This window comes from Halichoerus grypus, chromosome 12 (assembly GCF_964656455.1).
Source record: "Halichoerus grypus chromosome 12, mHalGry1.hap1.1, whole genome shotgun sequence".
Classification (NCBI taxonomy): domain Eukaryota; kingdom Metazoa; phylum Chordata; class Mammalia; order Carnivora; family Phocidae; genus Halichoerus; species Halichoerus grypus.
The window spans coordinates 91,479,154-91,493,186 of record NC_135723.1 but is presented as its reverse complement, the minus strand read 5'-3'; the positions used below and the strand labels follow the sequence as shown (position 1 = coordinate 91,493,186).

The window sequence follows — 14,033 nt, the reverse complement described above, 5'->3', positions numbered from 1 at the left end:
CCATTGTTTTCATTTTCATTTGTTTCCATGTATTTTTTAATTTCTTCTTTGATTTCCTGCTTGACCCATTCATTGTTTACTAGAATGTTGTTTAACCTCCACATATTTGTGGTCTTTCCATATTTTTTCTGTGGTTGACTTCAAGTTCTGTAGCGTTAGGACCAGAAAATATGCATGGTATGATCTCAATCTTTTTGTACTTGTTGAGACCTGATTGTGACGTAGTTGTGATCTATTCTTGAGTATGTCCTGTGTGCACTTGAAAAAAAATGTGTGTTCTGCTTTAGGATGGAATGTTTTGAATGTATCTGTTAGGTCCATCTGGCCCAGTGTTTCATTCAAAGCCATTGCTTCCTTGTTGATTTTCTTCTTAGATGATCTGTCCTTTGATGTAAGTGAGGTATTAAAGTCCCCTGCTATTACTGTATTGCCATCAGTGAGTTCCTTTGTTTGTAATTGTTTTATATATTTGGGTTCTCCCACTTTGGGGGCATAAATATTTACAATTGTTAGATCTTCTTGTTGGTTAGACCCCTTTATTATGACAGAGTGCCCTTCATCTCTTGTTACAGTCTTTGGTTTAAAATCTAGTTTGTCTGATATAAGTACTGCTACTCTGACCTTTTTTTGACACTCATTTGCCTGATAAATGTTTCTCTATCCCCTCACTTTCAATCTGCAGGTGTCTTTAGGTCTAAACTATGTCTCTTACAGGCAGCATATAGATGGGTCTTGTTTTTGTGTCCATTCTGACACCCTGTCTTTTGATAGGAGCATTTAGTCCATTTACATTTAGGGTAATTTTTGAAATGTATTTAGTGCCATTTTATGGTTTTGTGGTTGTTTCTGGAGTTTTTCTCTGTTCCTTTCTTTGCTACTTTTGGTCTCTCCACTCTGAGTCCCCTTCAATATTGTTTGCAGGGCTGGTTTAGTGGTCATGAACTTCTTTAGTTTTTGTTTGTCTGGGAACCTCTTTATCTCTCCTTCTATTCTGAATGATAGCCTTGCTGGATAGAGAATATTCTTGGCTGCAGATTTTTCCCATTCAGCACTTAGAATATATCATGCCACTTTCTTCTGGCTTGCCAAGTTTCTGTTGAAACATCTGCAGCTAGATTTATGGGTCTTCCCTTGTAAGTTAGGGACTTCTTTTTATTGCTGCTTTTAGGATTTTTTCTTGATCACTGTATTTGCAAATTTAGCTACAATATGTCTAGGTGTTGGCCTGTTGTTGATTTTGATGGGAGTTCTCTGTGCCTCCTGGATCTGGATGCCTGTTTCCTTCCCCAGATTAGGGAAGTTTTCAGCTATTAATTCTTCAAGTAAATTTTCACCCCCTCTCTTTCCCTTCCTCTTCTGGGACTCCTAGGATACTGATGTTACTGCATTTGATGGAGTCATGGAGTTTCCTAAGTCTATTCTCATCCATAATTGTTCTTTTTCTCTTTTGTTCGGCTTCATTATTTTGTTTTATCTTCTGTATCACTTATTCATTCCTCAGCTTCTCCAGCCTTGTTCAGTGCGTTCAGTCTGTTTCTATTATCAGTTACTGCATTTTTAATTTCTGACTGATTCTTTAACTCTTTCATCTCTGTGGTAAGGGCCTCCCTGAAGTCTTCCATTCTTTTCTAAAGCCAATGAGTATCCTTACAATTGTTGCTTCAAATTCTCCATCAGGCATGTTACTGACCTCTGTTTCACTTAGATTTGTGGCCCTGAGCTTATCTTGTTGTTTCATTTGGGAGGAATTCCTCGATCTTGACATTTTGTCTAACTCTGTCTTCTTCTGTGTTAGAAGAGCCTGTTAGGTCTCCTACTCCTGAGAGTAATGGCTTTATGAAGAAGGGGTCCTATGGTGTCCAGGGCCTGGCCTTTTGGGTGTCTCTGGCATGTGCTGCGTGCACTCTGCTGCTGTGTACTGGCTTCTCTGTCCTTCAGGCCAGCGTCTGCAGAGGCTCCTTGCCTGCAGTGGGCAGTGCTTGGTCCTCAGCCAGAATGTGGTGGGTTTTAACTAGGTGTGCTCTGGTCGCCTGTCAAATGAGACCTGATGTTATTTCCACTAGAACAGAAGCCTTGAGAACTCTCTGGTCAGGAGATATGGTGGTGGTGGTGTGGGCGTGGGGGTTTCCACTGGTCTTCTGGGGAAGGGTACCAGTGCACTGGGCCTGAGGCGTACTCGCCGAAGGAGGGCAATCCGAGCAGAGCACGGGGTGGGGGTAGGGGAAGCTGCATTTGTTTTCATCTCAGAAAACATAGAAGTCTGTTCAGCTTACAGATATGGCCTGTCCAAACCATTAAAGCCACAGAAAAATACTCTTTTCTCCCCATATAGATAAAAATAGGGAATTGACATATTTCATCTGTGTAATACAGTGTGCTTCTAAAGTTACATTTGAAATATTCAACTTAACATATTTTGGAATAAATTATTTTAAAAGGTCCTTTCTAAGTAAATTTTTTGATACTTTCTAAAAAAATCAAAAGTGTGTACCTAAAGATGATTGCTTTCTATTATTCCACTCAGAATTGTCAAAACAGGAACAAAAGACTTATTTTCTTAACTCTGATATCATTATGTGTCTGAGTCCATTGTTTTCAGTTATAGCTAGCAGCTTCATTTTCCAGAAAAAGAAAAACTCCCGAAAAAGGCACTCCACTCCCAGACCTTCTCTTAAAAATACAGCGATGTCCACTGAGGCCAGACAGCTTCTTGACTTTTCATTTGACAGATGGTGCTTAACAAAATGTGACCAAGTAAAGAGGCTATGTGCTTTGCTTTAGTGAATGAATTAAAAAGTATTGGTATTGGGGGCGCCTGGGTGGCTCAGTCGTTAAGCGTCTGCCTTCGGCTCAGGTCGTGATCCCAGGGTCCTGGGATGGAGCCCTGCATCGGGCTCCCTGCTCGGCGGGAAGCCTGCTTCTCCCTCTCCCGCTCCCCCTGCTTGTGTTTCCTTTCTTGCTGTGTCTCTCTGTCAAATAAAATCTTAAAAAAAAAAAAAAAAAAGTATTGGTATTATATAGCTTTAAGAGAATTCTTGAGTTTTGAAAAACCATTCTTTCATAAAGCATTCTCCCCATAAATTGTTAAGTACTATTTGCTTATTTATTAAACTTCTGCCAGTTCCTAGAAGAGTTTAGAATTAAGGAAGTACAGATCAATGAAGTCTTGTAATAAGTGTAAGAAAGTTGCATTAAGAAAGTAGATTATGGGGGTGCCTGGGTGGCTCAGTTGGTTAGGCCTCTGCCTTTGGCTCAGGTCATGATCCCAGGATCCTGGGATCCAAGCCCCCAAATCTATCTCCCTGTTTAGTGGGGAGCCTGCTTCTCCCTCTCCCTCTGTCCCTCCTCCCTGTTTAGGCTCTCTCTCTCTACCTCTCTCTCTCTCAAATAAAATCTTTTTTAAAAGTATATTATGCCATAAAATTCTATTTTTTAAAAATTATGCTCCACACTCAATATGGGGCTTGAATTCAGTATGCTGAGATTGAGTCACATGCTCTCCTGACTAAGCCAGTCAGGTGCCCCTATGTCATAAGATTCAGCAACAAGAATGTCATGAATGATGTTGCATGTACCCAGCATGCTTGTCAATTCTTTTCGTTGTGTTAGAAGTTTCACTGAATCATCATTTGGGGAGGATTTTCTTTTTTCTTTTTTCAAAATTTATTAGAGTGTGTGAGCATGAGTGGGAGGGGCAGAGGGAGAGGGAGAATCTTTTTTTTTTTTAAGATTTTATTTTTTTGAGAGCGAGAGGGAGAGCATGCATGCACAGAGGGAGAGGGAGAAGCAGACTCTCCACTGACCAGAGAGCCTGACATGGGACTTGATCCCAGGACCCCAAGATCATGACCTGAGCTGAAGACAAGATGCTTAACCGACTGAGCCACCCAGGCACCCCTTCAGAGAGAGTCTTAAGCAGACTCTGCACTGATCTCACGGCCCTGAGATAAAGACCTGAGCCAAAACCAGGAGTCAGATGCTTAACTGCCTGAACCACCCAGGTGTCCCTTGGGGAGGATTTTCTTTACTTCTGGTAGGACCACTTTATACATTTATAGATCTAAAATGGAAGTCTTCTGTTTGATTCCAGAGCTTACCTTTTTGAAATTATATTTGGAATATTCAATTAAACATATTTTGGAATTTGGTCATTAAATGATAATTCCTAAGTGTTTATTTTTCTGATACTTAAAAATTCAAAGTTGTGTGCCTGAGAACACAGATGTCCTGTATTTCATATCCTACATACCTGTACAGAATATCTGGTGTTTGATATATACCAAAACCTGGCTGGGGGAGGAAGGGCAGGGGACTTGAGAAAGTAGGAACCCAAGTTAACCAATGCTTCCTATGTTCCTCCCTCCAGGTCTACCCCACGATGATACGCGCTCTGGGGATGGGGACCAGTGGTTCCCTGTGTCGGATTGGTGCAATGGTGGCACCGTTTATATCCCAGGTACAGCCCAGGAGTCTCTGTAGGGGGGATGAGTCTAAAGGAGATGGGAAAAATGGGACACTGGGTTCCTTCAAGTTAAGGGTTTAACTGGGGATTTCTGTTTAGGTAATGAGTTTTCTTGAGGGGTTGTTTTCCCATTGTTTGGTGAATTTGGGCAGGGAAAGAGGCTAAGTAAACATTTCCAGGTTTGTAGTTGGTCAATAGCATGTATTTCATTGCGTGCAGGGTTTGGATTTTGTTGGGCATTGTTGCAGTAAGATGGAAAAGAAATGGAGGACACGAGGAGCTTGAGCAGTTGAATGAGAATGGGTTTGAACCCTGATCCTGTCCAGGGGTAAAATTGAGAAACAGAGCATGGAAGTGCAGGGAGGGTGAGTCTAGTGCTAGGGCAAACCAGGTATGGGCTGGGATAAAATCCAGGGGTGGCCTGGACTCATGGGTGCACCCTTGTTTCTGGAGGGAAACAGAGGCAGATATGGTGACCAATGTGGTCATGTTTCCTCAGAGGGGCTGAACACTGTCTGTACTGGTCCTTCTCTTTTTGGCCACAGAAATGGAAATCCACCTGAGCTGGCTGCAGTAAAAAGATGGAGTGAGCCTAGGCTCTGGGAGGGTCTGATCCAAGCAGTGGAGGTGATAGGGACCCAGGCCCTTTCTTCCTGTCTGTCTGGGTCTGTGGTCACTCCTTCACCTTTCTGAGCATTCAGGCTTTACTCTCCTCTCCCTGCAGACCAGTGTGCTATGCTTGTCTGTGTACTCGGCCATCCCAGGAATCCCAAACGTGGATCCTTAGATCCAGCCACCAGAAGACATGGATGCACTCTCTCTGCATCCCTGAAAAGGGACTCTCACTAGCCAGGTCTGGTCAGATGTTCATACTTGAGCTCAATCAGTTGTGGCCAAGAGTCAAGGTTATCTTACACATGCAGTTGGGAAAATGCAGTTTTCAAAGGAAGGGGGTTGTTGTGGGCCAAGCAGACTGTCAGGTGTATTTCCTATAATTTAACACATTTTGCTACCACTAGACAGTTATTCATTTGTTTTTAACTATTCTTGGAGTGTTTTTCCCCACTCACCTTAAGGAAAAATGAGGGCAGCTTTTGTCTAGTGGTTTTCAAAGTTTTTTTTTATCCTGCTTTCACCATTTTCAGAAAAAAAACACAGTGGTAAAAGACAGAAGTAAAATATTAATCCTGTTTCTGGATGATCTTATTTTCTGATCTTTAAGTAGAAATTGTATCTCTTTCTCAACCACTTGAAACCTGTCTTTTGGGTATTCGTGGGTATTTACCCTAGAAGCCACACAGCTTTTGGTGGCTTTGTGGATCAGGAAAGATCACCAACTGGGTCCAGGTCTTCTGGGGCCATAGGCTCTGATCTGCTTAGCGTCCTGCAGCCAGTTAAATCACTCCTCTCTCTATGTCCCCCTCATTTGTAAAATAAAGATCAATAATAGCACCCACCACATAGGTTTGTTTTGAGTATTAATACATGGAAAGGTTAATACATGGAAAGCACTTAGCCCAACATTGGACACATAGTAAATACTCAATAAATGTTACCTAATAGCAATGATCACTGATAATGAAGGCCAAATGCTAAATATTCAAATAAATATTTCTCAATAACAAAATACTTCTAAGTCCAGTATTTTGATCATGGTGCAATTGGGATGTTTTGCTTTCTTAACAAATTTGGAATGGCCGGTCAGAATCCGAGATCTGTTCGCTCCTAGGATATTTGCTTGGGTTTGGGGTGGGGTGAGCGGCTCCAAGCAGATAGTAAAGCCTTGGCCTTACTCTTATCAGCTCTCAGGAGCTGATAATCTGTCTGCCTTCCCTTGGACGTGGTTCTCAAACTTGAGCGCGCATCAGAATTACAGGGCGTAATTGGATAACAAGATTGCTGGATTCCACCCAGAGACTGGTGCTGGTATGGGACCACCAGTGTAGTTCTAACAAGTACTCCCAACGAACCTGATGAGATTGGCCTATGGACTGCGTTCTGGGAGGCCAGGCCATCCACAGGGAAAATACTAACTGGGAGATAAGCTTTACTTTCACTTAATTCTTCCTCTTCCTCCTCCCCTTCCTCTTTTTGCCCTGCATTTAGGAACCTCTTTTTTTTTTAAAAGATTTTATTTATTTATTTGAGAGAGAATGAGAGACAGAGAGCATGAGAGGGAGGAGGGTCAGAGGGAGAAGCAGACTCCCCGCCAAGCAGGGAGCCCGATGCGGGACTCGATCCCGGGACTCCAGGATCATGACCTGAGCCGAAGGCAGTCGCTTAACCAACTGAGCCACCCAGGCGTCCTAGGAACCTCTTATAATGACACATTCAACAAGTTGACTTCAAAGTACTTGTCTGCAAATTCTACATACAGTTTGGCAGTTAAAATACCAAAAAAAAAAAAAAAAAAAGGACTCAACTAGTTACAATTTCTATCTCCTAGAATAGAATTAAGAGTTTATTCCAATTCAACATTCAGTCACCATTTATTGCCCACTTACTCTGTGCCTGGATTCAGTTCCATTTATTGGTAGCTGTAAAGAAGCCAGACGAGGTTCCAGTGGTGGGTCAGAGCTGGTCTGCACTGGCTTGTGCAAACGAACTGTTAAGTTTTCAAGCAATTTTGCAGGCTGTTTGATGTCACATCGGATCTTGAAATTACCCACGGTGGTAGCATTTGTACCATGGACACCAGCAAATGGTAGCAGAAGACTTTCGGGGGAGGCTGCTGTTGGAGCATCTGGCAGCACAGCAGCACAAGGTTCTCGCTCTCAAGAGACTGACGTTCAAGTTGAAAATTTACCAATATGCAAATAATTAAGATAATTTCACATTATATAAGTGCTTTGGAGGTAATATGATAGTGAATCAAAGTGGTGACAGGTCTTTTTGGGCAAAACCTCTCTGGCAAGGTGACATTGGAGTCGAAACCTGAAATAGGAGAAGTTGACAACTGCCAAAGAGAAATCGCATTTCAAGTAGGATGCCTGCTGGTCCAGGGGCCTGGAGATGCCACAGAGATATGTATGTTCCAGGAACAGAAACTAGCTGTGGTGAGCAGAACAGAGACACGTGCAGGGAGAGAAAGTGCTTTATAGGCATCGTGAGGACTTGGGAGTTTTTCCTGAGGAGTAGTGGGAAATAACGTAAGGGTTTTAAGCAGGTAAGTGACATGATCAGTTTTGCCTTTTGAAAAGAGCACTCTGGTTGCTCTATAGTGAATTGTGGGGGTGGGTAGGGCCAGGGCAGAACAAGCTTATGGTAAGACTTTAATCTCACGTTGCCATGCCCTCCGGTGAAACGAGATTTTAGAATTCTGGAAAATGTTTCTCTTAGAAAGATCAAGGAAGAAACTACGTAAAAAATTTACATTTCTGCCCAGAAAAAAAAAAATCTACCATAAATAAGGCTGAAAGCCAAACATTTATCTTTCAGGGCTCTCAAAAAGCCTGAATTGCATTGTCCCAGCTAAGCAGTGATTTTGTTGTCCTATCAGATACCTGACCAGCTACATGGAAACCCAATGAATCAATGCATAAGATTGTATACAGCACCTCACAAGTTAATGGGAATGAAAAAATATGCATTTTATATTTTCATAAGTGATTTCTAATAAGCAATACTTTTTAAAAAGATTTTATTTGAGTGAGAGAGCATGAGTGGGGGGCTGGGGGAGGGGGGTGGAGAAGCAGACTCCCTGCTGAGCAGGGAGCCAGAAGGGGGGCTCGATCCCAGGACCCCAGCATCATGATCTGAGCCGAAGGCAGACGCTTAACTGACTGAGCCACCCAGGTGCCCACGCTAATAAGCATTACACTTACTGAGAAACCGTACACGTATATTGTCAAAAATAAACAATGCTGGACACTAGTTAGAGGGACAAGGGAGTATTTTGGTCAGTAATAACTATTGCAATAGGGAAAAAGAGCCTAGGGCAAACTGAATTCAAATTTTGTTTGCACAGGGGTGACGCGTTTTACAGGGAGAATGCGAGGGTGGGATAGTAGAGTAAGGGAAGTGAAAAATTGCAAAAAATGGAAAGGAGGGGTTTGGCCCATGTGAAACCCAGACAAAGGTCCTATCTCCAGGTGTTGACTGGAACAAACAGTAAATTTGGGGGGCAGACTTGAGTTTCTCATGTAGGCACATGAAGGGAAGCGGAGGGTCATCCTGGGGATGTGGCCTTCAGCTGTTAGAAACTGAGCTAGTGTTTGTTCTGGTCTTTTATAGACCAAGGTTGGGGCCCGGGTGAGAAGAGGCTTAGAGCAGTCTGGCTAGAGTTTGGTCAAGGAGAGGGTCTTTGTCAATGTTTTGTGGGTCATAAATAGGCTTGTGTTTATTGTGTTTTCAATGGCTTGATTTCCATGTGATTTTTTTCTTCTACACCAAAACACAGAAAATTACAAATTTGAGTTAAAATTTCACTACCTCCCATTTTATCTGAGATAACTATTTTTTTCATTTTTAAGTTTAAGAGAGTGCAAGCTGGGAGAGGGGCAGAGAGTGAGAGAGAGAGAAGCAGACTCCTGCTGAGTGTGGAGCCTGATGCGGGGCTCAATCTCATGACCCTGAGATCATGACCTGAGCCAAAATCAAGAGTTGGACTCTTAACTAACTGAGCCACCTGGGCACCCCACAAATACAAATATTTTAATGAAGTTCTTTCACTCAAACTGTATGTATGTATGAACGAACATATGTATGTACATGTATATACATTGTACCTAAATATCACAATTCATATACTTTTTAAAATTGAGATATAAATGACATGTAACATGCTAGTTTCAGGTGTACAACATAATGATTGGGTATATGTATATATTATGATCACCACCATAAGTGTAGTTCACATCCATCACAAATTTTTCTTGTGATGAGAATTAAGATTTATTCTCTCAGCTACTTTTGAATATACAATATGGTATTATTATAGTCCCCATGCTGTATATTATATCCCCGGGAATTATTTTATAACTGGAAGTTTGTATCTTTTGATGCCCTTTACCCATTTTGCACACCACCACCCCCCCCACCAGACCTCCTACTTTTGGCAACCACCAATCTGTTCTCCATATCTGTGAGTTTGGGTTTTTTGTTTTGTTTTGTTTTTTTCAGATTCCACACATAAGTGACATCATATGGTATTTGTCTTTTTCTGTCTGGCTTATTTCATTTAACATAGTGCCCTCAGGGTCCATCCATGCTGTTGCAAGTGCCGGGATTTCTTCTTTTCTTTGGCTGAACAACACGTCACTTATATGTATACCATATTCTTTCTATCCATTTATCCATCAATGGACATAGGTTGTTTCCATGTCTTGGCTATTGTAAATAATGCTTCAATATATGTGGGAGTACATATTTTTCTTCAAATTTGTGTTTTCAGTTCTTTCAGATAAATACCCAGGAGTGGAATTGCTGGATCACAGCATAGTTCTATTTTTCATGTTTTGAGGAACCTCCATACTGGTTTTTATAGTGGCTATCCCAATTTATATTCCCACCAACAGTAAACAAGTGTTCTGTTTTCTCTATGTCTTTACCAACCCCTCATTACTTGTCTTTTTTTTTTTAAATTTATTTGAGACAGAGCTTGAGTACGAGGGTGAGAGAGGGAGAGGGAGAAGCAGACTCCCCGCTGAGCGGAGAGCCCCATGAGGGGCTCGATCCCAGGACCCTGAGATCATGACCTGAGCCAAAGACAGACGCTTAACCGACTGAGCCACCCAGGCGCCCTTTGTCTTTTTTGATAATAGCCATCCTGACAGGTGTGAGGTGATAGCTCATTGAAATTTTGATTTGTATTTCTCTGATGATGAGTGATGTTGAGCACCTTTTCATGCACCTATTGGCCAACTGAATGTCTTCTTTGGAAAATACCTGTTCAGATCTTCTGCCCGTTTTTCAATGAGATTTTTAGGGTTTTTTTGTTACTGAGTTGTATGAATTCCTTATATATTTTGGACATTAACCTCTTATCAGATATGATTTGAAAATATTTTCTCCCATTCTGTCGGTTGTCTTTTCATTTTGTTGATGGTTTTCCTTTACTGTGCAGAAGCTTTTTAGTTTGTAGTCCCACTTGTTTATTTTTGCTTTTATTTCCTTTCCTCTTGGTATCAAATCCAAAGAAATCATCAAGTCTGCCTCTGGTTTCTTCTAGGAGTTTTATGATTTGGGGTCTTAATATTGAAGTCTTTTATCAATTTTGAGTTGATTTTTATGTATGAGTTAAGATAGTAGTCTAGTTTCATTCTTTTACGTATAGCTGTCCTATTTCCCCAACACCACTTATTGAAGAGACTCTCCTGTCTCCATTGTACATTCTTGGCTCATTTGCTGTAAATTAATTGACTACATGTACATGGGTTTGTTTCTGGGCTCTCTATTCTGTTTTATTGATCCGTGTTTCTGTTCTTAGGCCAGTGTCATACTGTCTCGATTTGTATAGCTTTAATATAGTTTGAAATCCACAAATGTGATGATGCTTCCAGCTTTGCTTTTCTTTCTCAAGATTGCTTTGGCTGTTTGGGGTCTTTTATGGTTCTATATGAGTTTTAGGATTGTTTGTTCTATTTCTGGGAAAAAAGTTCCATTTGAATTTTTTTAGGGATTGCACTGAATCTAGATTACTTTGGGTAGTATGGACATTTAAAAATATTAATTCTTCCCATTCATGAGCATGGAATATCTTTCCATTTATAACTTCAATTTCTTTCATCAGTGTTTCATTGTTTATATATTATAGATTTTTCACCTTCTTGGTTAAATTTATTCCTAGGTATTTTTTTTTTTGGGGGGGGTACAATTATAAATGGGATCATTTTCAGTTTTTCTTAGTTTGTTAGTAGTGTATAGAAAACAACATATTTTTTATATATTGATTTTGTATCCTGCAACTTCACTGAATTCATTTATTCTAACAGTTTTGGGTGGCATCTTTAGCGTTTTCTGTATATCATGTTTCTGCAAACAGTGACAGTTTTGCATCGTGCTTTCATATTTTGATGCCTGTTATTTCTTTATTGCTCTGCCTAGGATTTCCAATACTGTGTTGAATAAAAGTGGGGAAAGTTTGTATCCTTGTCTTATTCCTGACCTGAGAGGAAAAGCTTTTTATCTTTTCCCCACTGAGTATGTTAGTTGCAGGCTTGTCAAATACGGGCTTTATTATGTGGAAGTATGCTTCCTTTATATCCACTTTGTTGAGAGTTTATCATAAATGGATGTTGAATTTTGTCAAATGCTTTTTCTACATCTTTTGAGATAATCAGGATTTTTATTGTTCATTTTGTTTAGTATATCACATTGATTTGTGGATGTTAAACCATCTCTGCATCCCTAGAATAAATCTCACTTGATTATGATGTATGATCTTTTTAACATACTATTGAATTTAGTTTGTTAATGTTTTGTTGAGGATTTTTACATCTATGTCCATCAGACATATTGGCCTATTATTTTTTCTTGGGACATCCTTGTCTGGTTTTGGTATCAGGGTAATGCTGGCCTTGTAAAGTGAGTTTGGAAGTGTTCCAAACTTCCATGTCTTGAAGGAGGTTAAGAAGGATTGGTATTAATTCTTTAAATGTTTGATAGAATTCACCAGTGAAGTTGTCTGGTCCTGGACTTTGGTTTGTTGGGAAGTTTTTGATTACTGATTCAATCTCCTTACTAGTAATTGTTCTGTTTAGATTTTCTATTTCTTCATGATTCAGTCTTAGTAGATTGTATGTTTCTAGGCATTTATCCATTTCTTCTAGGTTGTCCAAGTTGTTGGCATATAATTGTTCATAGTAGTCTCTTATGATCCTTCATATTTCTGTGGTATCAATTGTAACATTTCCTTTTTTCTTCCCCCTAAGGTTTTATTTATTTATTTGACAGCGAGAGAGCACAAGCAGGGGGAGTGGCAGAGGGAGAGGGAGAAGCAGGCTCCATGTTCAGCAGGGAGCCCGATGCGGGGCTCGATCCCAGGACCCTGGGATCATGACCTGAGCCAAAGGCAGACGCTTAACTGACTGAGCCACCCAGGCTCCCCCCACCTGTTTTCTTTAAGATTTTGTTTGTAACATTTCCTCTTTCATTTCTGATTTAATTTGAATCCTCTCTCTTCTTTTCTTGGTGAGTCTAGCTAAAGGTTTGTCTTTTTTTTTAAAAAAAAATAGCTCTTAGTTTCATTGATCTTTTCTATTGTCTTTTTAGTCCCTATTTCATTTATTTACACTTTGATCTTTGTTATTTCCTTCCTTCTACTAACTTCAGCCTTGGTTCGTTCATTTTTTCTAGTTCCTTGAGGTATAAAGTTAGGTTTTTTAGTTGAGACCTTTCTTGTTTCTTGATGTAGGCCTTTATCACTATTAACTTCCTTCTTAGAACTGCCTTTGCTATATCCATAAATTTTGGTATGTTGTATTTCCATTTTCATTTGTCTCAGGGTATTTTTTGATTTCTCCTTTGATTTGTTCTTTGACCCGTTGGCTGTTCAGTAGCATGTTGTTTAATCTCAACATATCTGTAAAATTTCCAATTTCCTTCTTATAATTGATTTCTAGTTTCATACTATTTGGGTTGGAAAAGGTGCTTGATAGGATTTCAGTTTTCTTAAATTTATTAAGGCTTGTTTTGTGGCTTATCACATTATCTATCCTGGAGAATATTCCATGTATGCTTGAGAAAAATGTGTATTCTGTTGCTTTTGGAGGGCATCTTCTGTGTATATGTTAAGTTCTTCTGGTCTAAGGTGTCATTTAAGGCCAGTATTTCCTTATTGATTTTCTGTCTGGACAATCTATCATTGAAAGTGGGGTATTAAAGTCTCCTACTATTATTGCTGTCTGTTTTGTCTTTGATCTGTTAATACTTGCTTTGTATATTTAGGTGCTCCTGTGATGAGTGTGTAAATATTACAAATGTTATATCCTTTTGTTGGATTGATCCCTTTATCATTATGTAATTATGTCTCTTTGTCTCTTATCATAGTCTTTGTCTTAAAGTCTATTTTGTCTGATAAAATATAGGTACCACAGCTTTCTGTTTCTATTTTCATGGAGTATCTTTTTCCATCCCTTCACTTTGAGTCTGTGTGTGTCTTTACATCTGAAGTGAGTCTCTTGTAGAGAACATACAGAGGGGTCTTGTTTTCTTATCCATGCATTTAAAGTAATGACTGATGTGTATGCACTTATTAGCATTCCATTCATTGTTTTCTGGCTTTGTTCCTTCTTATTCTTCTCTTGCTTTTGTGATTTGATCATTATCTGTAGTGGTAGGCTTGGATTCCTTATCTTTTGTGTATCTACTCTAGGTTATTGCTTTGTGACTTATGAGGCCTATGTAAGACTTCTTACAGATATAACAAAGTTAGTAGAAGGAAGGAAATAACAAAGATCAAAGTGGAAATAAATGAAATAGAGACTAAAAAGACAATAGAAAAGATCAATGAAACTCAGAGTTTAAGTTGATAATAACTTAAATTTGAACTCATTCGTAGGCTATACATTTTTTACTCCCCTCCACATTCTGTTTTTGATGTCACAGTTAACATCTTTTTATCTCAAGTATC

At 39.8% G+C, this 14,033-nt stretch overlaps 1 protein-coding gene across 1 annotated transcript in view; it reads left to right on the top strand.

Annotated features, from left to right (window-relative positions):
* SVOPL (SVOP like) overlaps positions 1 to 14,033 on the top strand; it is a 74,052-nt gene that overhangs the window by 43,577 nt on the left and 16,442 nt on the right. Inside the window, exon 13 of the mRNA XM_078059832.1 lies at positions 4,367 to 4,456. Coding sequence (XP_077915958.1) covers positions 4,367 to 4,456 — 90 coding nt within the window. The remainder of the gene's footprint in view (positions 1 to 4,366; positions 4,457 to 14,033) is intronic.